General features: G+C 41.1%; 1 protein-coding gene across 1 annotated transcript in view; it reads left to right on the forward strand.

The window, feature by feature from the left end:
- Positions 1-620: 620 nt before the first annotated feature.
- The window catches only part of MCU (mitochondrial calcium uniporter), a 146,460-nt gene continuing 122,567 nt past the window's right edge, over positions 621-24,513 (forward strand). Inside the window, exon 1 of the mRNA XM_070752269.1 lies at positions 621-865. Within this exon, the coding sequence (XP_070608370.1) occupies positions 695-865 (171 nt within the window). The 5' untranslated portion in view covers positions 621-694. The remainder of the gene's footprint in view (positions 866-24,513) is intronic.

Consider the following 24,513-nt stretch of genomic DNA (forward strand, 5'->3'; position numbering starts at 1 on the left):
ATACGTAACTGAGTAGTTGATGCTTGGAACTCACTATCAGACTCCGTAGTATCATCTCCTAACCCCCAAAACTTTACCCTTAGACTATCCACTGTTGTCCTCTCCTGTTTCCTAAGAGGTGAATAAGGGGCGTGCATAAGTGCACCAGCGTGCCTACTGTCCCCTGTCCTAATGTTTCTCTCTTACTAGTATCATGTATATGAATATTATTATATCTTTACATATCTCCAATATGTACTTGATAAAACAAACAAATAAAATAAGTCCGAGGTTTCTCATCCTTTCCCGCCTCGCTTTTCACAACCCCCCTCATTCCTCCCGCGCGTCTCCCACGGCCCTCCCTCCCTCCCCCTCCTTCCCCACGTAACCCCTTCTCTGAGGGAAACCACCTCACTCTCTCCCTTCCTTCCTTCCCGCCCGACGGCCTTTTCGCGGCTCTCCTTGCAACGCTGCTGCAGCCTTGGCGCCCGGGCGAGGGCGGAGGCCGATGGGGCGGGCTCGGCCTGGGATTGACACGCGGCGGCCCGCGCCCTCAGCGACGGAGGGCCTTCCGATTGGCTGGCGCGCGCGGGGATCCTCTTTTTCCCCCCGCCCCCACTCGACGCCCCCCTCCTCCTCCCCCCCAACCCCCTCCGCCCCTTTCGAGCAATCCCGCAGCGCTGCCTGCCGGAGAGCGCCGACTTCCAGTGGAGAGATGGCGGCCACCGCGGGCAGATCGCTGCTGCTCGTCCTCTCCAGGACTCCCGGAGGCGGAGGCGGCGGCGGACCGGCGTTGACGGCCGCCGGCTGCTTCTTGGGACTGGAGCGGCGCCGACAGCAGCACCGCCACCACCCGCACCACCAGCAGCAGCAGAGGCACCGGACGGTGAGTTGCCCGGGGCGGAGGCCAGAACCCCGGGACCGCCCGGTTGGGAGCTTGCGGGGGAGCTCGGGCCGTTGCCCTTCGAGCGGGCGGGGAGGCGGCAGGCGGTTGCGGCGGGGAAGCCCTTGGACGCCGGACTTCCCGGTGCCGCCCGTCGGAGCCTCCGGGTCTTCCCTCCCTCGGGCGCGGAGCCCTGCCCAGTCCTGGCTCAGGGTCCGCCCCGCCGGCGGAGGGAACGCCCGCCAGCCCGGGGCAAGGACGACCCTCTTTCTCCTTTGGCTGCTCGGGGTCCCGGCGTGATGGAGGGAAGGGCGGCCGGCTGGAGGAGACCGAAGGAGGGACGGGGTGAGGGTAGGGGTGGGGGGTCAAAGAGGCGACCCGCAGGCTGCGGAATAAGAAGGAAGCGCCGCCGCTTTGGCTGCTTTGCTTTGCTTTGCTTTGCTGCAGCGCCTTGGACATCTTTTTTACAACCCCCCCCTTCTTCTCTATGCTGCTTTTGCAGCTGCATCGTTTGGGTTATAATAATAAAAATAGTAGTAGTGATGATGATGATAATAATAAATGATGATGATGATAATAATGTTGGCGATAAATAATAATAAGTAATAATAATAACAGTAATAATAATAGTATTAATAATAATCATTATCATAATATGCAACTGCTGCTGCTAAGCGAGAGCTGGACGTTCGATGAGAAGGGGTCGTACCTGCGAGGAGCACACAACTCTTCTTTTTCTCGCCTTCAACCCCAACTTTGGGGTGGGAGAGGGGGGGCCTTTCTGAGAAACTGCCCTGGTGGTTTTTTAAAATATTTTTTTTAATGGGGAGGGCGACAGTGTTTCACACGCACACGTGCGGTGGGTCCCCTCCCGCTTTCCCCAAAAGATGCTGATTGCTTGCTTGATTTCCCCCCTCCCCTGCCTTTTTGGCTCATTGCCTCTGAAAAAGCTCAAAAAAAAAAGGATGACAGCGCCGCCTCTGTGTCAAGGATTCACCCAAAGCCACCTTGAATCCCAGCCAAGCATTTTTAGCCCGGCTGCTCTGCAAACCCACCCCCCTGGGCGGCTGTTTGGTCACAGTGTTGTGTGAACCCAGGAAAGGAGTCAAAAGAGCAAGCTGTAAGCAAAGGTGTCCTTCAGATGTAATGAATGGATGTGTGTGTGTTGGAATAAAGCCCTGATGCATTTGCAAGTTGACAGCCATTGGTATGTGATTCCTGTGAATCTTGTCACAGGTTGCCTGCTACCTATTAAGGAGTTGGCTTGCATCTAACTGTGTAGTAAAAGATGGGTTCATGGTTTAAATTGGTAAAAATCCACTGATTGATTGATTGATTGATTGATTGATTGTGGTTATATGCCACCCAACTCCTGAAGGCCTCTAGGCGGTTTCCAACAACGTTCTGTGTTTTAAGATGGATATTAGAGTGCTTTTGCCTCCTGCCCCTATTCTTGAGAACATTGTCCACAGTTTCCTGATATCTTGCTGAGCCTTAAAGTTGTGAAAGTAAAGAGCACATGTTGTATGTAACAATGTTTTTTTTAGAGAAAAGGGGGGGGGGCTTCAAACGTTTACTACCTTTTAGCTTATTCAGTCTTTATTCTTCCCACAATCGCTTTGTGCGAGAGTAATTTCAGCATACTTGGTGGTAGTGACCTCTGCTTTATTTTTTATTTTTTTGTGACACTCTTCAAATGAAACACTTTGTGTGAGGCTACTACAGGTAGTCCTTGGCTTACAACAGTCTGTGTTCCAAACAGAAGCACAGAAGTTACAATAGCAGTGAAAAAAGTGACTTATGGCCATTTTTCACACTTAGCAACCATTGTAGCATCCCCTACCCACGTGATTGAGATATTTGGCAATTGACTCATGTTTATGACGGTTGCAGTGTCCCCAGGGTCAAGAGTTCACCTTTTGCGACCTTCTGACAAGCAAATCAACGGGGAAGGCTAATTCACTTAACAACTGTCTTATTAATTTAACAACTGTGGTGATTCACTTGACAGGCATGGCAAGAAGGATTGTATAATGGGGCAAGACTCAATTGTGGTGGTTAAATCAACTACTATGTGTATGTAGCAGTGAATTTTCAACAAAAGTCATGATTGTAAATTTGTAACGCTTTGAATGGGCCAGAGAATATAGAGGCTAGGGATTTTAAAACTTTTTTGGGGAATCCGTTACTTTACAAAACAAACAAGAAGAACCTTTGCCAAAGTTCTAATGATAAAAGAAGCTGCAATAAACTGAAACTTATATCAATGTAATTTGTGCATGCAATTGTATGTATTAAAAGTTATTTCAATTTCACAAAAAATCATTGGTCCAGAAAGCTGTTGGCTTATTTCAAATATAAAAAGTAAACTGCAAAATTAATATTTTGGTGTAAAAATTTTAAACGTTGAATTTTAAAGTGACATGAGAATTCAATATTTCAATAGTCAATATTTTAACAAAATTAATGTCCACTGAATGAGTAGAACTGTATTTCATTAGAAAAATTGCAGTGGACATTCTTGGCTGTGTTCACTTTTTTTGCCATTACAGAACTCTATTTTTACTTATCATAGACAATAGTTTTGATACATAGAGGCCAAAGGGGGAAAAAAAACTTTTGCCCCAGAGTTCAGGCTCTTTATAATGCTACAGATGAGTGATAGTTTTGTCTAAAATAATTTATTTTTTGCAGAATATTGATAGTCTTCCTTATCCTAGCTGAAACGTTTTAGTCTGAAATGAATACACTCTGAAAAAATAAGAATGATAACTGCTTAGTAAAAAAACAAGTCATATGAAACATTTATTAACATAGATTTATTGATATGATATAGTCAGTCATGAGGTCAGTTTTGTACAAGTTTGTAGAAAAATAAAATAATTTTCATGTGCATAATAACTATGTGAAAACATTACTTGATTCTTATGTGGCCATGCAAATTAGTTATATATAGCAAACCATGTGCTGTGCTCATGTCCCACTCTGTCATTGTGACAATCAGTCGTATTTTTTCATCCTTAAGGATTAAAAAAAATATGGTCAATGTTGCATTCGCTTTGTTTCAAGGTTATGGTAGATTTCACTGAGCAATCAACCTGTGCTAGCAGTAGATGGCACTGCACTGTTCTGGTGGATTTCATAAGGTCAGAAGAAATCATATACTTTTCACTGTTTTTACTCAATAAAAGGCACATTGAATTAAGGCAGACAGTTCAAGAATCACAACTGTCATTTTATGTGTAGTATGTAGAACGGCTTCTTCCATTAGATTGGAAAGTCTCGCGTGCTTTTGATGATAGAGGCATGCCTGTTCTTGTTAAGCATGTTTTATTATTTATTGTAGACATTTGGCCCTGTGAATATGTAAGCTTTAAAAACCAGGCCCCTCAGGACATGTCTTCCATGTTCGTGGCACATTGTGAAAAAAAGACAAAATTCTTCTGCCTCTTTCACAAGGAATAAATGAAAAATTGGTTCTCTTGGGACAGGAAATATTTTCTGACCCTCCCTGATGTTTACTGTTGCTATCGTTGTGAGATCTCCCCTTATTACGTGGTTATATTAACATCATAATGATATTCAAGGTTGCCATGGTGGTAATATGATGTTTGTGTCATAATCTGGCCCCATCACAAGTGATTGTGTAGATATTGTTGCTGTTGTTGCCAGCATTTTAAAGGAAGAGCAGGAGAAAAGCAGTTGCAGTAGAGAGCTTGTAGAACATGCTTCATTTAAGCCATCAAACCAAATAAGAAAATATTCCTTGTCTCTGTTGTTCCTGTGTTCACAACCACAATACCTTCTTTTTGGAGGGGGAGGGAATTCAATATGTATGGAAAATGAGGCCAAAATTGCACTTTTAAAAGTATTTGGCCAACCATGAGTTAGTTTGTGAATTAAATTTGGAATTCCTTCCATGTTACTGACTTATGTATATAGAATGCTCTGTTCCCAGTATAAATACCAGCACATATTAGTTCCATCATTCAAGAAACAGAACCAAAATTTTGCACCAACATTTCTCTGCTATGCCTGTGATTTTGGCATGCACTTCTGTAAGGTATTTTGCCCAATTAAAGACATTCAAAATTTGTTGCCAAAAAAGAAAAGGAATCATTAGCATTCCTTTCTGTAAAGTTGTTGTATACAGTACTTTTTATTCTCCACAATTCTTGCAGTATAGGTATAACTTGGATCTTTACAACTGTAGTTGTGAAGAATCTTTTTGCAGGGCTTGTTATGTGTGAGGGAGCGAGTGTGTGTGAATGTGCATGTGTGATTGAAAGCCTTCCCATTTTTTTCTGCCTACTTACAAAATTGTGCTAAAAGTGAAGCTGTCATACAAATATGTCCTGCATGTTAATATTTTTTTCTAATTTTGCAGATGATTATTAAAACTTCCACTTTGCTAGACTGTGTTGCCTTTCGTTTGTTTGGCCTGTGAGTCAGTCTCCATTGCAGCCTAGTCTCTGCAGTTTCCTTGGCAAGATTTTTTTGAAATGCTTTTGTTGCTCCTTTCCTGACAGAGAGGGACTGACCTAAAGGCACCCTAGCCAACTAGCTAGGTGCTTTAATCATTAAACTAAACTGACTCATAATGCCTCTTACTGCATGAAATGAAGAACTTTGCACTACTTTTGTATGAAAGATGTAAGTTGTACTGTAGTTGTTTAAGGCTATTAAATACAAATCAAAAGCCACACTAGTGCTATGATTTTTTTTTTAAGTTCAATAAATTGTCACAAAACAAGAAATGTTTGCTGTTTTTTAATGCCAGTAATAGGTTACCAACCACTTATGGATACTGTATGGCCCATATTTTATTTCTGTTTCGGTTCCCAATTTCTCTTAAGAATGCACTAAAACAATTCAACATCAAACTGTTAAAAGAATAGAAGCATGATTTTCTATGAAATTTTAGGGGGGCGGAGGGAATTTGAAGCGGCAAACCTTGGATATTTTTAGCAAACCAAGCTTTTCAAATAAAATATTTGTCCTGAGGTGAAAAAAGTGTTGGATCAGCAGTCTTGGCATTATTGCTCAATGGCCCGCAGTCACTAAACAACTGTAATAAAAGTGCAGCCACTAGCTGCTAAAGAAATTGTCCATCTTATTTTAAGATAAGAGCAAATATTATTCTTTGTATTTTTATTTTTAAATTTGATCACCATGTATGTCCACCCTGAAGATCGTTACTTTATGTTTTTAAAAGATATTTATGAAGGTGCTGAACGAACCAAAATGGTTTGAAGGAAAGGATTATGTGTTTCATATCAGTTCAGTAAGAAAAGTGGATGGTCTATTGTTGTACAGCTTGAAACCTATGGATAGATCATGATGGAGAAAATTTATGTGGCTGCTAAGAGTCCCCAATGACGTGAGAGAACATCACATCAGTGGTGAGAGCATACTTGATATAATCTAATACATGAGAATTTTTAATAGAAGCTTAAAAATTATATCCAACTTCTACAGGGGAAAAAACACTGAAGATACAGAAGATTTTTTAAAAAGGCATGCCCATCCTCTATCTAATGTAAAAGCCAGCGAGGTATAAGTGATTCAGGTGTTATACTGTCACCAGGAACACCCAGGTCCAAATCCACCCCTAATCACCAAAGCTCCCTAGGTGACTTTGGCCTGCTTGCTCTTTCAGTTCAGTTTACCTCAGATGTTTATTGAGCTGGAGATAAATGGGAGGAGGACAGAGTGCTGGATATCTTACCTTGAGTACTTGAATAATAAAACTGATATACAATCTAATTCATACATTAAGTCGTCTTTCTAATAACACTGCTGCTAAGACCTGAGGGCTGTTTGTTACCTTAGCTACATTTGATTATAAAATGAATGCTAGGGGTGCTCCGGTTGAATGAAGTGCTGCTTTGAAGGCTCTCTGATGTGGCAACCTATTTCTAATGATCCCAATCTATTTAGCAATAGCTGTGCTTGTGCTCAACTCCTGGAATCAAGCAGCCTTGCCTTGCTTTGCCTTTATACCTTTACTAAAGACTATTCTACGTTATTCTGAAGACTTCCAAAAGTTGAATGATTCCCAACGTGGGACCCACACCCCACAGGGTGGCAATTTGATTTTTAATGGGGGCAATTGGAACCTTGTTTAAACCAAGTTAATGGCCTTTTTAGGCTTCCTCCGCATGAATAGGAGTTCACATTTTGAATAGTAAGAATTATATGTTGGTGGGGGAGAACAGGATTTTAGAGATGCTTAGGTGGGGCATGGCCAAGAAAGGTTGGGACCATTGGTCTAATGCAGTGATGGCGAACCTTTTTTTCCTCGGGTGTCGAAAGAGTATGGGCACAAACTATTGCACATGAATGAGTGCCCACACCCATAATTCAATGCCTGGGGAGGACAAAAACAACTTCCCCGTCCCTTGGAGGTCCTCTGTAGGTTGGAAAAAACCTGTTTCCCAACTTCCGGTGGGCCTCGTAGGCTTGTGTTTTGCCCTCTCCAGGCTCCAAAGGCTTCCCTGGAGCCAGGGGAGGGTAAAAACGCCTTCCTCATCCCCCCAGAGGCTCTCTGAAAGCCAGAAACGCCCTCCCAGAGCCTCTGCGTGAGCTAAAAATCATCTGGCCAGCACACACATGCACGTTGAAGTTGAGCTGGGGCAACAGCTCATGTGCCAGCAGATGTGACTCTGCGTGCCACCTGTAGCACCCGTGCCATAGGTTCGCCATCACTGGTCTAATGTATACTCTCCTGGCTTGGCTATTTAAAGGATTTGGAGTACTTTATTACACATGGAAACACGAGCATCCCTGCCTGTTCCTAACAGCAAAATCCAACGCAAACAAGTTAAAAGTTAAATTTTCTCTTTCGGTCTTGTAAGCTATAACTTATAATAATGGCCTATAACAGTGAGGACTAATCTTTTTTCATCACATGGTGCAATAGTGCAAGATGCATGTGGATGCATGAGTGACACCCCCCCCACATGATTCCCTCACCACTCCACACATGCCTGTGCGACCCCCCCCCCACTCCCCCTGCTCCCACGCAGGCACACATGACACCCCTTACACTCCCCCGCCCCATGCAGGCATGTCTGACCCCCCTGCCCTCTCCTCACCCTCCTGCATGTATATGTGACCTGCACGCATGCATGCATATCCTGCATGCACCCTGCTCCCGCGCAAGTGCAGCAGAGATCTGAACATCAGCTGGGTGGTGGGAGGCGTATGAGCATTGGAGCTAAGCTGGAGCCATGGCTAGCATGCCTGCAGTGGGGGTTCTGCATGCTAAAGGTTCGTCATCATAGCCCTATAAAATAAAATAGCTAACTGGTTTTAATACTCTGTAGGAATTGTTGGGTAGGTTCAGATGCTATTTTTAAAAAAATTGTCATCTTACACCCAAAGTAAGAATTGTGAGATTCTGGTAAATTGAAAGTTTTCATGAATTTGGTTTCATGTCAGTAAATTTGGTTCTTTAGGATTGCAAAACTTCAGGCTTTGTGAAAAGGAATTTTTATGAATAAAATCAAGGTTTTTTGCAACCACTGGCCAGGTTTTTGACTTTTTGGCTAGGATCAAATGGGTTTGAATGGGTCTGCAAATTGTTCAGCAGCAGGCCATACAAAGGCATGAGAATTACTACAAGTGTCCTGAATATGCTGTTTATCAGTGCTCTTACCAATGTAGCAACATGCTCTTGTAGATACAGTTAGATCAGGAATTGGTCTCATTGAACTGTTGATTATATGACAAATGGGTTTGGAAATTGTGATGTGATGTGTGTGCGTGCATATACTCTTTTAAAAAAGAGGAAGCATAAGTGTATTAAAAAAAACCTCACTGATGTTCATGATATAATTGATTTGGCCAATTGAAGATAATAAATGTCTTCATGTTTTTAGTCACAGCACTTCAGATAAGAAGCATGACAACTAAAAAGCTCAGCAGTTTCATTAAAGTACATGGATCTCAATAGAAACGTTTACAGAATCAAACAAGAAGCTTTAACAAATCACTGATAGCAATTAAGCCACCACGATATCTTTAGTCTATTCTGGAATAAATTATGGATTTGCAAAGCATTGTGTTCTTAGTTTGGAATGGCCTTGCTGAATACTCTTAACACGGGACTAAGATACACATTTGGGAGAGATTTGCTGGGATTCTGGCTTAGTGTTGCTGTGACTTCTTCAACAAACCTAGTCTTTAGAAAATACATAGAACCACTGGGTTTTAACAGTGACTGATAAACAAGTCAGATGCTTCCTATATATAGTTCTTGTTAAGGTGGATTGCAGCTTTTCTAAATCTGAAAACTTGTTAAAGGTAGTTTTTATGCAGAACACATTGTAATGATCAAACATGATGTCACAAGCATTGTACTACTGAAGTCAAATCTGCATTCTTCAAGAATAAATATTCTAGACTGGATTCATTTTAAGCTTGGCTTCTCAAAGGCATTTCTGTCTCCGCTAATAGATCCGGCCCAAATATCATACTAAGTCATCACTTGTTTTAACTATGGTTTATTCAATGAAACAAAGAATATTAAGCCAGTGATGACTCAACCTGATTTACCCAGCCATAGGGCTTTTTCAACTACTGCTACCTGATTAGCCTTTTTTGCATATAGTCTTTAGATGTAATTGTTGAATTATTTCAGCTGTGAATTGTTTCAGTTTATTTGCATTTATGCAAATCTTTCATAGTCTTATATTCTCAGGAACCAGGATGCCAAGCTGTCATTTAAAGTGAGAAACAAGTATTGAATTTATGTTAAAAGAAATTGGAGGAAGTGAACAAAAATGTTCTTGAAATTTTAACCCTTAGTTTACTTTACTCTATTTATATGCCCTCCGTATCTCATTCTGCAAAGCGATTCAAGGTAGTCTACAATTGTAGTCATAAATACAAAAATATTAAAAAATGTTGAAAACATTAGGATGGGAGGTAAGAAAAGGCAAGATTGATACAATGGAGGCATCTTCTCTGTTAATTCACCAGCCACTTCCCACACAGACATCTCCATCAAGCCCCAACCCACCAGCAGAGCCAGGTTCTTATGTTCTTTTGTAATGCCAAAAGCCGGGGAGGGCAGACTTTACACAGGAAGTCTGCATTGGTTGCCGATCAATTTCCGGTCATAATTCAAAGTGTTGGTTATGACCTATAAAGCCCTTCATGGCATCGGACCAGAATATCTCCGGGACCGCCTTCTGCCACACAAATCCTAGCGACCGGTTAGGTCCCACAGAGTTGGCCTTCTCCGGTCCCATTGACTAAACAATGTCGTTTGGCAGGTCCCAGGAGAAGAGCCTTCTCTGTGGCGGCCCCGACTCTCTGGAACCAGCTCCCCCTGGAGATTAGAACTGCCCTCACCCTCCTTGTCTTTCGTAAACTCCTCAAAACCCACCTTTGCCACCAGGCATGGGGGAATTGAGATATCTCCCCCGGGCCTATACAATTTATGTATGGTATGTTTGTGTGTATGTCTGCTTAATAACGGGTTTTTTAAAATGTTTTTAAATTATTGGATTTGTCATGAATTGTTTTATTGCTGTTGTGAGCCGCCCCGAGTCTACGGAGAGGGGCGACATACAAATCTAATAAATAAATAAATAATAATCCAAAGAGCAGAAGCACAGCTGAAAAGGCTATCTTTCTAGACCAGGGTGTCAAAGTCAATTTCATTAAGGGCTGCCTCAGGGTTGTGTTTGACCCCGGAGGGCCAGGATGGGTGTGGCCAAAGAGAGTGTGGCCAGCTCAACATCATTCCTGTGGTGGCCCAAGGCTCTACCAGTGAAAACAGGCTCCTGAGCTCCATTTTCGGCTGCCACCGTTTCCTGCAACCCACTGCCAGTGAAAATGGAAATGAAAACATTTTCACTGGCAGTGGGTTGCAGGAGGCCATGGCAGCCGAAAACAGGACTTGACAGCCTGTTTTTGCTGGCAGAAGCACTGCTGGTTGGGCCTTCACTTTTTTCAAGGCAATGCCGCAGGCCAGATATAAGTACCCTGCAAGCTGGATCCAGCCCCTGGGCCTTGAGTTTGACGCCCCTATTTTAGACCCTCCAGCCAAAACTCTTTGACCAATGGGGGCTGTAGAAAGCCCCTTTTGCCAGATTGAGTGGAGCTAAAACCATTGGACTGAGATGCTTCATAACCCTTACAATTATCTGTTACGCAAACCAAGGTTAACAGTATTTTTACTATAAAGCACTTGATGCCTGCCATTGGTGTGGCTCCTTGTGGATAGTTTTATGATGATGATCACTTCGATCAAATATGCTACATTTTGTATATCTACAAGGCTGTTGAACATTTTTCATGCTATCTGCTGGCCACCTGTAGGAATAGAGAAATTTATATAGAAACCTTCGTTCTTTTATTTGCAGCAAAGCTAGAGAATTAGAAGGGGGGGGGAAGCATTAAGTATATTAAGATAAGAGATGAGAATGAAGTCCAGGTTGTGCATCAACAGCAACCTTGGATAATATACCGGTATACCTGTTGCTGTATTTTGAACTTAAAAATTGGTAAATTTGAGAGGATCAGCTGAAAATCTATTATAAAATCAGAAAGCAAGAGTTGACAATTGGACGATTTGTCACAATTTTCTCATAACGGTTGTTGTGAAGGAAAATAGGAAGAAATTGTATTATCTTTGTTTGCTGCCTTATCTATAAAAATAATAAAAGCAGGATATGAATTTTGCTTTTAAATTACATAATTGTAAATGAATTCTACAACCCTATCCACAAATTCTTTTCAAAAAGGTATTTTATGTAAAACCCAATCCCTGATATTACAAAGAACTATTATAACCATTGTATACAAACCAGATAAAATAAATAGATGGTGTGCCTCAGAGTAAAAGCATGTAGACAGAGTTGAGAAGATAAATAGATAAGGCTTTATTACTATCATAAACCAGGAGAGAGAAAAGGCCACCATGGTGAAACACTGCATAACCATTAGGAATTACAGCTACAGGCCAGTATTTACACACAGTAGAAAAAGAATTGGTAACATTTAAGACACAGATTTTACCTTTGTTTTCTAACAGGTAATGCAAGTGGAATAAATCAGAATGCCCTGGGAATTTAGAAAGAAGAGGAAAGATCAACTGCAAATGAGTCTCCCTGTAGAACTGGCTACATAACAAAACACCAGCTACATTTTTTTATTATACCTACCTCACAAAGGCACCATTATTTAGCAAAGGAGATTTTCTAAGATTTCAGCCTGCTTTAAAGTTTTAAGGACAATGTCTGTTTGTTAACCTGCAGCTTAATCGGATGGATTGGCAGTTCCTGTTTATGCTTAGATATGACTTGTTTTAAGTATAGAATTTGTTGAATAGGACTTAGTTGCTGGGCTCAAACATGCAAAGTAATACAAGCATTGTTTCCAAGATGCAGTTGTTATGGTTATTTATTAAATTGAACATAAGCTTCCACTCTAGTGGACTCTGGGCAAAATGCAATACTGGTAGTCCTCGACTTACAACAGTTCATTTGGTGACCATTTGAAGTTACAACAGCACTGGGAAAAGTCACTTACGGCCATTTTTCACACTTATGACCATGATCATGTGATCAAAATTCAGACAGTTGGCAACCTATTCATATTTATGACAGATGTGATGTCCCGGGGCATATTATTACCTTTTGCGACTTTCTTATAAGCAAAACGAATGGGGAAGCCGGATTCATTTAACAACTGGGTTACTAACTTAACAACTGTGGTGATTCATTGAACAACTGTGAGGAGAGTTCACAAAATGGGGCAAAACTCACATAACAACTGGTTCATTTAGCAACAGAAATTTTGGGCTCAATTGTGTTCATAAGTTGACTATTTGTACAAGGTGAAAATAATTACTGTATTTTTCAGAATATAAGATGCACCAGAATATAAAGTGCATCTTAATTTTGGGGGAGTAAAAAAGGTAAAAAAATCAACCTGCCAGGTATTCATCTGGCTAGCATTCTTAGTCTGGTCAGCTTCAGCACATTATTTTATCCCTGGTTAAGGCTGAAAAAACCTTTTTCTGGAGGGAGTAGCAATGAAAACAAGCTTGAAAAGACTTGGGGCTGGGAAAAAAACTTCAGAGAGAGTAGGAATGAAAAAATCCTGCAAGCCGGGAAGATTGTTAGCCCATTAGATCATTAGTGTAGAGAAACCTTTTCGGAGAGAGTAGGAATGAAAACAAGCCTGTAAGCTGGGAAGAGCTGGGGAAAAGAAGCTTCGCAGAAGCTACATTTGGAGTATAAGACACACCCTAATTTTAGGCCTCTTTTGGGAGTATAAGAGTATTATAATAATAATAATAATAATAATAATAATAATAATAATAATAATAATAATAATATTGTTGCGGCTCACAACAATAATAAAACAATGTACAATGTGACAAATCTAATGTTTAAAAGAAAACACATTAAAAACCCAACATTTAAAAACCATGCAACACAAGCATATCATACATAAAACTATATAAGCCTGGGGGAGATGTCTCAATTCCCCCATGCCTGGCGATATAGGTGGGTCTTAAGCAATTTACGAAAGACAAGGGTAGGGGCAGTTCTTATCTCTGGGGGGAGTTGATTCCAGAGGGCCAGAGGGCCAGAGGGCTGTCTTATACTCCAAAAAATACTGTAAGAAAAGGGAACAAGACAGCCTAAAAATTATTGGATTCACATATACATGAGGTAGGCCACTGATGGTCAACCTATGGCATGGGTGCCACAGGTGTCATGCGAAGCCATATCTGAGGGCACTCGAGGCTTTGCCCTATGTTAACTCCAGCGTGCATGTGCATTCTGGCCAGCTTATTTTCAGCCTTCTGGATGGCAGGGGAGATGCCATTTTCACCCATTGGGCTATTTTTCACCTTCCCCAGGCTTTAGGAAAGCCTCCAGAGCCTGTGGATGAAGGAAAACAACCCAACAGGCCACCAGAAGTTCAGAAACAAGGGCGGTGTGTGTGTGTGTGTGTGTGTGTGCGCGCATGTGCATGCACGAGGGGAACCCATTGCATTATGGGTGTGTTGGGAGAGTTTTGCGCATGCAGATGGTAAACCCACCAACTAGCTACAGTACACAACTACAGTGTTCCCTCGATTTCCGTGGGGGATGCGTTCCGAGACCGCCCGCGAAAGTCGAATTTCCACGAAGTAGAGATGCGGAAGTAAATACACCATTTTTGGCTATGGACAGTATCACAAGCCTTCCCTTAACACTTTAAACCCCTAAATTACCATTTCCCATTCCCTTAACAACCATTTATTCACCATTATTACTGGTACTCACCATTAAATAAGACACTTAGTGATCCTGATATTTATAAACGTAATTATTTATTAACAACAATTATTTTTTTTGTTATTTATTTGCAAAAATTATTAGTTTGGCGATGACATATGACATCATTGGGTGGGAAAAACCATGGTATAGGGAAAAAACCGCGAAGTATTTTTTTAATTAATATTTTTTTGAAAAACCGTGGTATAGGCTATTCGCGAAGTTCGAACCCGCGAAAATCGAGGGAACTCTGTATACCTAATTGAAGTCTTCAATGAAAAAAACTGCAGCAGGCTTTTTTGTAAAAATATATTTTACTTTTCTTTCTGTCAAAATGCTTCTCTAAATAAACTATCACTTTTACATTTAACTACTATAATAAACTATCTAGAATACTATCACATAACTCTTATTACATCCACCACTGCAACCACTAAGCACTAACCACAAACAACCCAGCACAAAACCATTCTATAACAAACCACTCTATAACAAATCACACCCATGCAAGGGTGTTACCCCTATTATATAGGTTACAGCCAATCAGGTTGCAGCACAATTAGCAAACCCATGATTACATGCTGATTATGGCTTACATCAGCCTTTCCTATGGTTACAAACCATTTAGAGTGGTACTTCTACCTACAAACGCCTCTACTTCACTGTTCCTTTTAAGGTCTGCGGCCGTGCACCCACGCACCCACAAATGTCAGCAACTAAGCTGTCTCTGTGCCTCTACTTTCTAGAGCCATGCAGGGACTGCAGCCTCCAGAATAATAATAATAATAATAATAATAATAATAATAATAATAATAATAATAACAACAACAACAACAACAGTTGCCGATCAGTTTCCGGTCACAATTCAAAGTGTTGGTTATGACCTTTAAAGCCCTTCATGGCACTGGACCAGAATATCTCCGAGACCGCCTTCTGCCGCACGAATCCCAGCGACCGATTAGGTCCCACAGAGTGGGCCTCCTCCGGGTCCCGTCAACTAAACAATGCCGGTTGGCGGGCCCCAGGGGGAGAGCCTTCTCTGTGGCGGCACCGGCCCTCTGGAACCAACTCCCCCCGGAGATCAGAACTGCCCCTACTCTTCCTGCCTTCCGTAAACTCCTTAAAACCCACCTTTGCCGTCGGGCATGGGGAAACTAAACATCTCCCCCTGGGCACGTTGAAGTTATATATGGTATGCCTGTATGTGTGTATGTTAGTATTGGGGATTTTCTTAAACTTATAATATTTTAATTAATTGGATTGTATTGGATTGTTTTTCACTTGTTGTGAGCCGCCCCGAGTCTTCGGAGAGGGGCGGCATACAAATCCAAATAATAAATAATAATAATAATAAATAAATAAACAACAACAACAACAATAATCATAATAATAATTATTAACTAATTATTATTAATTAGATTTGTATGCCGCCCCTCTCCGAAGACTTGGGGCAGCATAATAACCGTCTTATAATATAGAAACATTGGCCTCCATTGGGGTCAGAACAGAAGTCGAGGATTATCTGTCTGACCAGTGTACAGTGATCCCTCGATTAGTGCGGTCTCGATTAGTGCGAAACGCTATACCACGGTTTTTCAAAAAATATTAATTAAAAAATACTCCACGGTTTTTTTGCTATACCACGGTTTTTCCCACCCGATGACGTCATACGTCATCACCAAGAGTCACTTCTCTGTCTCTTTCTCTTTCTTTCCTGTCATTCTCTGCTTCAGTCATTTTCTAATTTCTCTTTTTTTCTCCCCTTTTTTCTATCATTTCTCTCTCTCTTCCTTCCACTCTTCTCTCTCTCTCTTTCTTCCTCTCTCTCACTCTCTTCCTTCCTTTTTCATCTTTCTTTCTTTCTCTCTCTCTTTCTCTCTCTTGCTTCTTCCTCTCTCACACTCTCTTCCTCCCTCTCTCATCTCTTTCTTTCCTTCTCTCTCTTTCTCTATCTCTCCCCCTCTTGCTCTCGAGCAGCGAGCGAGCGGCCGGGCGAACAGCGGGCGAGCGGGTGAACGAGCGAGCGGGTGGGCGGGCGGGTGCTGGAGGGCGGGGGCAGCCGACATTCAAAGCAATCTTTGTCGGCTTCCGCACTTTCGTCGCTCCCCGGCTCCACCATCTGCGCATGCGCGGCCATGGAAAAAGGGCACGCATGCGCAGATGGTGTTTTTACTTCCGCACCACTATACCGCGGACAATTGATTAGTGCGGGAGGTCTTGGAACGTAACCCCCGCACTAATCGAGGGATCACTGTACTCTTTTAGAAGCAGATCAGGAGTCCTTTTTGAAGCTCCACAGAAAACATCTAGGGGGAAGGCAGGTTGTCCTCTATCTATAATGGTTCATTTACTGACCGTTCAAAGTCGCAACAGCTCTGGAAAAAAAGTGACTTGCACTCATTTTCCACACTTACGACCTTCGCAGCAGTCCCACGATCGCATGCTCAAAACTTGGCCGCCATTTCATATTTATGACTGTTGCTGTGCCTGAGGTCACGTGACCCCCTTTTGCGACTGTCTCACAAACAAAGACAATGGGGGAGTGGGGGAGAAGCCAGATTCACTTAAGGACTGCGCTTCCAACTGATCCACGCCCAGGCTTGAAAATGTGTCACTCAGACATTATACTTTTCCGCCAACACCGAAAAAAAAATTAGAGGGAACACTGCTCTACTTACAAACTTTTTTAGATAAGAACTGTGTGTTCAAGATTTTTTTGCCTCTTCTCAAGAACCATTTTCCACTTACAAACCTGAGCCTCTGAAACTGTAACCGGAAAAGGCAGGGAATAACCTCCATGGGGCTTCTCTAGGGATTTCCTGGGAGGAAACAGGGCTGGAAAAGGTGGTAAGAAGCCTCAGTGGGGGCCTCTCTAGGAATCTCCTGGGAGGAAACAGGGCGTCCACCCTCCCTGTGGTTTCCCCAATCGCACACATTATTTGCTTTTACACAAAGAAACCCAACATATGATCAAGAGAGAAAGTAAGAGAGGAATTCATTGATTATGTCATAAACCATGGACATGATGCAGAATTAATTGGATTTCAGTCTCTTTTAATCAGTAGGAGTGACATGCAACTTGAACAACTTGATTTGCATCTAGATCCAAATTAATGAATCCCCCCCATTTCTGTTAATCTAACATCTCCTATATTATACGTTACATGGAGAAATAATCATTTTTACTTCTTTTCATTTATGTGTAGACAGAAATATTCCCTTTGAACTGAGAATTAAAATGCACAGTGTGTGAATGCAATACACATTTAAACTGTTTGCTGTATACAATTAATTTGGCATTAAAAAACCCTTCTGAAATGAACATTAAGTATGAAATGCTCGATTTTATGATCCTCATAAAAGTTTCCAATTGGAGTTTTCTTGATTTACTTCTATATCCCAGTTAAAGTATCTACTGGATGTTTTTATAATTTTATTTATGCTATTTGAGGGTGTTACAGAACACTGTCAAACCAATTCATTTACACACACACACACAGACACACACACACAAAAACAACCCCCCAACCTTAAAAAAAATTAACACAATTCATTGGAAAATATAGCAACTGAAAAAAGAACAGGGAAAAAAATGAGCGAAGGTATTTTTGGGTTGGAAAATCATTGTTGCACTAAATGATTAACTAACAGGTAGAAAAGCTGCAATGCTGATTGGCAATCTCTCCCAGCTAGCATTATGCATCATTTGGCTCAAGCTGTAGGAGGAATTATCTCTTCAAGGAGCTAGAACTAAAATGAAATTGAAATGAAACTTTAGCTGTAGTATGTGGTAACCTCTAACTTTTTTTGAAGTCATTGTTATTTTAGAGATGAATTAATGATGTGGTCAGACTTGCCACAACTTAAACCTAGAAAGGAACCTTGGTACCATTTGTTCAGAAATGTATAGTTTATTAGAACTCAAATGTATTGCAATATTACAAAGCCAGAACCAAGAATCACATGCCAAAATCACATGCCCAAAAGTTCTTCCTTAAATATCTTTCACAGCCCACCCCAAGCTTTCTCCTCTTCATTTCATGGCAGACTCTCACTGCATAGCAGCAAAGCACAAAACATAGGGCAGTGATGGCAAACCTTTTTCCCCTCAGGTGCCGAAAGAGCATGCATGCATGCTATAACGCATGCAGGCGTGCCCACACCCATAAATGCAATGCCTGGGAAGGGTGGAAACAACTTTCCTTACTCCTCCAGAGGCCCAAGTTTCCCAACTTCTGATGGGCCCGGTAGGCTCGTGTTTCATCTTCCCCAGGCTCTCTGGAAGCCAAAAACACCCGCCCAGAGCCTCTGTGTGAGCCAAAAATCACCTGGCCAGCACACATATGCACATTGGAGCTGAGCTAGGGCAACGGCTTGCGTGCCAGCAGATATGGTTCCGCGTGCCACCTATGGCACCCATGCCATAGGTTCACCATCACTGACATAGGTGATAGCCAGTGACGGGCTACCATTCCCGACGCCATTGGAACGGGGCTGGGAGTGTGCGTGCACATCGGGGAGGGGAAGCAAAGATGGGCTGCTGTGATTCTTCTGCAAATGCTGTTTCTATTCCAAAGGTTTTTTTGAAAAATTGAATAAGAGCTTCACAAAATTCATATGGGCAGGAAAAAGGCCAAGAATCAGACTATCTTACTTACATGATAATAGAAAACAGGGGGTTTTTGGACTCCCAAACTTTGAACTCTACTTTCAAGTGGCAATAATAACTTGGCTCAGAGATTGGATTATAATAAAAATAAAATACTTATTTTGCAATGAAAAAGCAGGGACCTACTTTCATATATGGTGGACATGCCCACACATCAAGAAATTTTGGAATAAAATACAAAATTGGTTAAGGGAATTGACAAAATTGGAAATTAATTAAAAAAACCAGAAGCATTTTTGTTAGACATCATTGATCATATATTAATGGCAGCTAGAATTACAGTTGCACAATATTGGAAAAAAAGAGAATTACCAGATGATGTGCAGAAGCAGATATATTGACATTTAAAATAAACAATAAAGAAGACTCAGAGTACTATAAAACTTGGAATACTTTTTATGAATGGTTAGAAACAAGAAAAGAACAAAACTATATAGTTATGAATTAAATATAAAATAAAAAAGATGAAGTTACTTAACTAATAACATTTTAAAGAGAACTTATGAACCATTTGATTTATATTAATCAAGATATTGTAATATTGATTGATTTAAGGCAGTTGAAAGCTAAACAAACATACATATAAATTAATCATCATCATCATCATCATCATCATCATTATTATTATTATTAATTAGACTTGTATGCCGCCCCTCTCTGGAATTAATTCTTTTTTCTAATATCACCATCTGTAGTAACCGTAAAAATGACCAAATAGACGTTGTGTTTAATGGATATGAATAATTTTATTGAGTATTCTTTCTTCTTTTTTTATATGTGTATGTACAATTGTTTGTCTTAACTGTTTATATGTTTTTTTTTTTAAAGTATATATTTCAATAAAAACTATTTTTTTTAAAAAGAACTTATAGTCTCCCTAGTTCTAGCCTGATACTTCAGCCACTATACACCAAAGTGTCTTTCAATAGCATTTGGTCTTCTGCAGTGATGGCAAACCTTTTTTCCCTCAGGTACTGAAAGTTTATGAGTGCACTAGTGCACATGTGCATGCCCACACCCATAATTCATTGTCCCCCACATGCCCCACCCCTGTGCATGCGCATGCAACTATCCCACACATGTACACATGACCCCCCCATGCCCTGTTTTGGGCCTAGCAGATCTCCCTGAAGCCTCTGAAGTGCAAAAATGGCCTCCCTTGCTGCCCAAGATGCCCTCCAAAGGCTGGAAACATCCTGTTTCCCAACTTCCAATGGGCCCGGTAGTTAAAGTGTTTTATTACTAAGATAAAACTTAATCTACTATTTAATATTTATACAGTTAGGTTATTTTAAATGCATTCACATATAATGTACACTTTTACCTTTTGACTTCTCCTAAACTTTTAATTTAACCAGATAATTCATACTTTCAGGATGAATTTTGACATCCAGTTGACATGTTATAAGGAAGCTCAGATATGTTGTGTGAAAAAAATTTCCAAGAAAATATCTTATGAGGATATTCAGTGGTGGGTTGCTTCTGATTTGGCCCGTTTCTAAGAACCGGTAGCACCGGCGGCGGGAGGCTCCGCCCATGAGTGCATGCACAAACCGGTAGTAAAGGGTTTTAGAACCCACTACTGTGGATATTTTTTTAAAAAACAGGTACCTAAAATTCTTTGGGGGGGCGGGAAATGGTTTCTTGTTGAGGGAATTGAAGAACTAACGATTTGCTCAGATCTTGAGCAATATATTTGAATAATTCAAAATGGTGTTTTAAAATAGAAATTGGCTTCATAAATCAATTAGTGATTGCAAGCAAGTACTCTGGTTTTCTTTTTCCTAACATCTTCATGAAAAACATTACGGCTGTTGAGTGCTTTCAGTACAGTTTACAGTTATAATGCCAAGTTTATGCCCAGTGCCTCAGAATGTGGGAATACAAAAAGTCAAAACAGATTTGATTAAAGTGATACTATATTATACCTAGTCTGTGCCATCTTTGCTAATTGCCATTTGTTCTATTTCAGGGAAAGATTGCACCATTGACCTTTGTAGTCTAAATAATCTTAATAGAGATATCAGACGTTGAATACTTTTATAACATTTGCAAACAATAATGATATTCTGTGATACTCTACTATGATCTTGCATGTTAGACTGATTACCTTACTGGTGAAGGTGTCTTCTAGGGACAAGGTGAGAATGCTGCTTTCGTACCTTTGTCTCTGATCTATGAAATTTCCCTGCTTGAGTTTTTGGATTCATGCCTGGATTGGCAGTAAAGTTTCCAATGCTGGTTGTTCTTAGGGGTATCAGCTTGACTTTCTTGAGAGAAGAGTTGGAAGTGATTCAGTAATTCATGGCACCCATGATAGCCGTGGACCTGTTCTAGGTCACATAGGACCCAAAAAGAATTAGATGTGGATTTTATGATGTGATTCAAAGGTTGGGGTTGTTAATAACTCTCCCTTGTCATAATCAACAATCTCTATTGGAGTGGTGAGGTGCGATTAACCTCCATGGAGAGGATAGGCCTATGTAATCAGTATCTCCATGTATCTAATGCAGTGTTTTTCAACCAGGATTACATGGAACCCAAGGGTTCCGCAAAGGCCAGCCAGGGGTTCCGTGACTGCAGCAGCCGTCAAACAGGAGGAGAAGTGGCAGCGGCATTGGCGTTGGTGCTGACAGCAGCGCCCCTCTGGCTCCTCACTGCAGCAGCGGGCTCAAAACGTGGGCTGCAGCAGCAGGAGCAGGAGGAGGAAGAGGAGAAGGTGGGAGCGATTGCCTTTCCAGCACCTCTGAGGTGGAGCTTCCCAGTCCAGGGCCGAGGCGCGCCAGGTGGCTTAAGGTTCTCTCCCACTCCTCCTCACTCCTCCTTCCCATGCCTGCGTACACGCTGCCGTGCTCAGCCAAGAGGCAACTCCTTCTCTCCCTTTTCCCTGCGCAGGGCACTGTAAGAGAGCATGCTCTACTACCAGCGATGGGCTATGAGCCGGAACGCTAAATTGCACTCACCACTGCGGCTCGTAAGTTCTTGTGGGACCAGCGCGATTTTGCTGCTGCACCTGTGGAGGTAGCAAAATCGCGCCGATCTTTCGGCAATGTTTTACTTATGGCTCCATGCGCAATTTTGCTATCTCCACAGGTGCAGCAGTAAAATCGTGCTGGTCCTGCAAGAACTTATGAGCCGTGGCGGCGAGCACAATTTAGTGTTCTGGCTTGTAGCCCACCGCTGCCTACTACTCCCATCACGCTCAAGGCCTGAGAGGGCAGGAGGAGCGGAAGGCATCTGCTCCAGCTTTACCTTCACTCCGACCCTCCTACCGGCCCTCATAGTCACCAAAAAATGGGAAGGGAAAGCGGGTGGAATGGAGTGAATGGAATGGCTTTGTTTTCAGAAGCATTTGGCAGAGTTACCTGCTGGGCAGTTCTATTGAAGCCTTAGATACATGTTGGAACAGAGCAGTATGGTAGCATCAGATTAAATTCCTCCTGGATGGCCTATCATGGCTTGCTAACCAGTGGAGACTTCTGGGAGTTCTGGGAATGAAGTGAATCAAGAGATACTGTATCTCAACTGCCAATGACATTAATCAAGGAATGATTCTGACTGGCCATGAGTAAGAGCCCATACTGGGGCCTATACTGATAATAAGGGTGGTGAATACAGCATCTAGAGAGACAGGGTGTACTCTTAAGGAGCTACTATGAGGAAATATTTGTAAAGATCTAGAGGTCAAAGACAGGAGGAATGAAGTTACCAGGCAGCTTGATTGGGCCATGTGACTGATTGGGAAATGGGAAAAAACTCATACTATTAATTAGGTGAAAATCACGGGAACATTCAGAGTCGGTTTTCACCAGCCTCTGTCAATACGATATGTCCAATACAACTATTCCTTGAGGAACCTAATCTGCCTCAGAATTCTGTTTGCTTGGAACCCTGTCATTGATCTCAATTTAAGGTTAAGTGTGCTGGGGGAAATGGCTACAATTGACCTTTTTGGGTGGCAAAAGAGTTTGCTCTTTTTGAGCTACCCTTATACTTAATATAAATGTTAATGTGTTCCTAATATTGCCTACAAATGTGCTCAGGTAGTCAAATTAACATGTTTTTAGTTGATTGAATCTAGAGGAGGAGAATTTTCCATTTTGGTTTCTAAACCACAGGTCACCAACTGGTGGTCCGCAATAAAGTTTTGGTGGTCTGTGGAGAAATCTTGGTCCCTGGGGCTGGGACATATATGGCTGAGAGCAATTAATCCAGTACAGGAAGAAGAAAGGAAAAGAAAGGAAAGGAAAGGAAGTGACTATAGCTACAGCTCTGGAATATGGGACTGACTTTCCCAACAACATCAGCAAATAAGCTTTTATTTTGTAATATTTTCACTTTAATACTTTTTTTGCAATTAAAAAACCTTTAAATATTTTGTTAAGAGGAAATAAGCATTTATAATTTTGTATAATTAAATGAGCATTTATAATTTTGTTATGTTAAATAATTGCATTTCATATTAATAAAATGGAAATGCTCTATTATTTTACAAATGTATTTATCTTTTTTAAAAAGTTCATATTAGTGGTCTGTGGGACTTAAAATTATGGATTTGATGGCCAGTGGGATTTAAAATTACGACCTTGGTGATCCCTGAGGTCCAAAAGTGGACTCCTGTTCAAGACTATGGAATGTTTTCCCTGTGAAGTTTCTTTGTTCTTCAATTTTTGCTTTCTTGCGTGCTTTTTTTTTTTTTTTTTGCAAATCTTTTTATTGTTTTATATAGAGGTCTTCAAACTTGGCGACTTTAAGACTTGTGGACTTCAACTCCCAGAATTCTCCAGCCAGGATAGCTGGCTGGAGAATTCTGGGAGTTGAAGTCCACAAGTCTTAAAGTCGCCAAGTTTGAAGACCTCTGGTTTTATAGATACATACTGTATATCACAATTTGTTTATACAGTTTACAGGTCTTATCCAACTTTTTTACCGGTTACAATTGTTATATGGATAATATTAACTTAATACTATGCAATGCAAAACAGGGTAAAAACATTCAAATGGTATTTTCATTTTTTTTTAAAGGTTTGTACTGCTATTTTGTATAAGGTTATACAAATCTTTTCCTTTGAATCCACTCGTGCCAATTGTTCCACATGCTTTTAGTTTCGTTGATTCTGTTTCCCTTAAGTAGGTTTGTCAATTTATCCATTTCTGCACATGTATATATTTTTTCTATTATTAAATTTACATTGGGGGTCTGTTTGTTCTTCCATGTTTGCGCAATTGCAATTCTTGTAGCTGTATTTATGTGAGTCACTAAAAAAAGGGTTTGTTTCGAGTAAGATTTTTTCCAAATTCCGAGGAGCATCCCCTCCGGTGAGTACTCTATTTCCTCCTTCGTGATTTCCTTTAACCATTTGTAAATTGTTTCCCAAATTTTTTGGATTTTAGGGCAGGACCACCACATATGGAAGAAAGTTCCTTTTTCTTTATTGCATTTCCAACATACATTTTGTAGTGCTGGGTAAATTTTGGCAAGTCTTGCCGGTGGTAGATACCACCTGTAAAATAGTTTGTAATAGTTTTCTTTATAGGCTGATGATAGGGTGATTTTGGTTATTGTATTCCATGTTTTCTCCCATTCTGCTATATGGATTTTTCTTTGTAGGTTTTTCTCCCAGGCTACCATTGGATTTTTAATCATCTCTTTTTCTTTCTCGTGTTGTAGTAAAATCTGGTATAGTTTGGTTATC

Source organism: Erythrolamprus reginae, chromosome 5, assembly GCF_031021105.1.
Source record: "Erythrolamprus reginae isolate rEryReg1 chromosome 5, rEryReg1.hap1, whole genome shotgun sequence".
NCBI classification, from domain to species: Eukaryota; Metazoa; Chordata; class Lepidosauria; order Squamata; family Dipsadidae; genus Erythrolamprus; species Erythrolamprus reginae.